The 2733-nt window shown below is 35.3% G+C and overlaps 1 protein-coding gene across 5 annotated transcripts in view; it reads left to right on the plus strand.

The window, feature by feature from the left end:
- The window catches only part of LOC107700942 (GTPase-activating Rap/Ran-GAP domain-like protein 3), a 65902-nt gene that overhangs the window by 40259 nt on the left and 22910 nt on the right, over positions 1–2733 (plus strand). For all 5 annotated transcript variants that reach the window (XM_016502818.1, XM_016502819.1, XM_016502822.1 and 2 more), the window contains exon 4: positions 1363–1462. In XM_016502818.1, the coding sequence (XP_016358304.1) occupies positions 1363–1462 (100 nt within the window). The remainder of the gene's footprint in view (positions 1–1362; positions 1463–2733) is intronic.

Below are 2733 nucleotides of genomic sequence, written 5' to 3' on the forward strand. Positions count from 1 at the left end.
TGGGAAACACTGGACTATGGTATAAATAAATTCAACTGTATAACAGTTTCACTGCAATTCATGTTATAATGTTAGAATTAAATAACAATAAAAATAATACATATGCACTTATCTGTACATAGTAAATGCAATTATTTTTAAGCGGTGGTTGACATCCTATCTAAAACGTGATTTAGCCAAAAAAATTAAAATAAAATTACGTTACCACTCTAATATGTCTTGCAATATCCATGCGTGCAAAGGTTCTGCGCGATCCTCTTGTTCAATATTCTCTGGGTCTGAATCCGGCTCAAATTGATATGGCAATATTGACGCCATCCTTAATTAAACAGAGCAGATGGAACTTGCTGCTTTGGCAAGGGGCGGGGCAGTACTGAAACGCCATCTAAGCTGTTCGCCAATCACAACGCACTGGGACAGCTAACCAATCACATCACATTTCGTTTTTTGGAAGGCGGGCCTTCATCAAACCCGGAACTAATCGAGCCGTTTGTGCCAGGATGGGGAGAAAGGTATTGTAATAATGTAAATTATGTAAAAAATAATGCATTTTTTGAACCACCAAGTATGAGAGCATGTTCTAGTACACCCCCAAAACAAATTCAAGACATTGTAAAAGAGCATAATAGGACCCCTTTAATTAGAGTGGCCGCGATCAAATCCGGTGGCCGTGTTGGAGCCGTAATGTGCCACAGACGTGTGCAGTATAAATAAGGGGTTATCCAAGCAGTAATGGCAAGGAAAGCCCCTTATACTTGAGAGGTGTTTCTTCAGGTTATAGTACATTAAAGAATGATCATTTGAGTTTTACGTATACGCCAGGTGACCTGTAAATGCAAAAAAACTGTTTTCCATTGCAGTTTTGTGAAATAGTCCTTTTTCAAATTGCCTGAAAAACCACCTCATATGAGTGTAAATATATTTTGCAATATATGGGAGTTTTTGCGAAATTGATGTGTTTCCATTGGGCATGTTTTCAATTCGCAATTTCAGTTTGCGCAATTGACCAATCATGGCATGCGAGACCTACAGAGAATGATCAAACAATGCACAAATACGCCTACATATAATGTATGGGAACCCTACGGAGCATGTCAATAGGATAACAAAGACATTTTAAGCAACATAGAAATCCTGGCCAGAACATGTCCAGGAAAAAGATGATGCATTCTCACCCTATTGTTTGTTGCAATTTTTGTTGGTTTGTCTCCAAGATAATATTATCTAGCTGACTAACATAGAGATTTTATATATTAAATATAAAAGTATATTTATATATATTAAACATAAATATTTCTATATACTGTATATAAAAAAAAATCTGATTGATCTTGGTTAAATTCTTGGGGGACATTTTTGTAGGCCTCTGACTACATGCCTGGAACATGGAGGCGAACTGACGTCCATTTGGAGAACCCAGAGTATCACACCAGATGGTACTTCAAGTACTTCCTGGGAAAAGGTAGGATTCCACTGCCAAGTATAGAATATGCACACATACACACACACACACACACACAAACTTGCAAATGATCTTGTATACACATACTGTACATGCACACATATCAATGTTGGGATGTGATTTCTTTTTATTCAGCAGAGCATAATAAAGAGAATAACACTAATTTGAGTCTATGGAAAATAAAAACTTGAATTACATAGGGAATAACTGAACAGTTTGAGAATAGTCAAAGTAGGGTTGGGAATAGAGTTCTTATTCAGAACCAATTCCATTTTACCATACCATTTACCAGCTATATGCTTCATCACTCTTTTTTCTTGTCTTTCTTTATCTCCCTTCCTCACACAAAAACAAACACTGTTGTTCCCACACGTTTTGAGGCAGATGCTGCATTATGTCTCTTTAATTGATTTAAATCACTGCAAATACCTTTCATTCAATGAGAGGGTGATTGAATGAGAGAGGGGGAGAGAGACCAAATATGCTTCAGAGGAAGGGTGGAGATGCAGAGACAGACCAGATCTTGTCTTCTAATTGGATTTCAGCCTCTTTCATTTGTCTTCTGTCTGTAAACCTGGTCTTTCTCAGTCCAAAATATTCTCCTCAAACAGCAGGCTTCTATCCCTTCCTTCCTCTTTCCCTCTTATTCTGATGTGCCAGGAATAGATCTAAATAAACAGGCATCTTCACAGTCACATCTCTGAGGACAATTCACATGGTCACAGCACTTTGGTGTGGCATCTATCAGCAACATTGCGCAGGCAGCACATCAAGAAGGCAGAAAAGAAAATAGCTCCAAAAACTTTTATATGCAAAGATTAATATGCATGGACCAATTTTTTCCTCTACACTACCATTGAAATGTTTGGGGTCAGTAAGAGATGGCACAGTATATTAATACAAAATGACAGTAAAGACATTTATAACGTTACAAAAGATTTCCTTTTCTAATAAATGCTGTTTTGTTGAAGTTTCTATTCATCAAAGTATCATTAGGTTTCCACTCAAATTTTAAGCAGCACAAGTATGAGTATCAGCCATTACATAATATAAAATATAAAAATGTATATATATTAGTGCTGTCAAATGATTAATCGCGATTAATCACATCCAAAATAAAAGTTTTAGTTTACATTATATATGTTTGTGTACTGTGTATATTTATTACGTATATAAATACACAAAATATTTACATGTTTATACATTTATATATTAATATTCCTATATTTTATATTATATATAAATATATTTAATATATAAACATAACATAT

Source organism: Sinocyclocheilus anshuiensis, unplaced genomic scaffold (assembly GCF_001515605.1).
Source record: "Sinocyclocheilus anshuiensis isolate Anshui unplaced genomic scaffold, SAMN03320099.WGS_v1.1 scaffold438, whole genome shotgun sequence".
NCBI lineage: Eukaryota > Metazoa > Chordata > Actinopteri > Cypriniformes > Cyprinidae > Sinocyclocheilus > Sinocyclocheilus anshuiensis.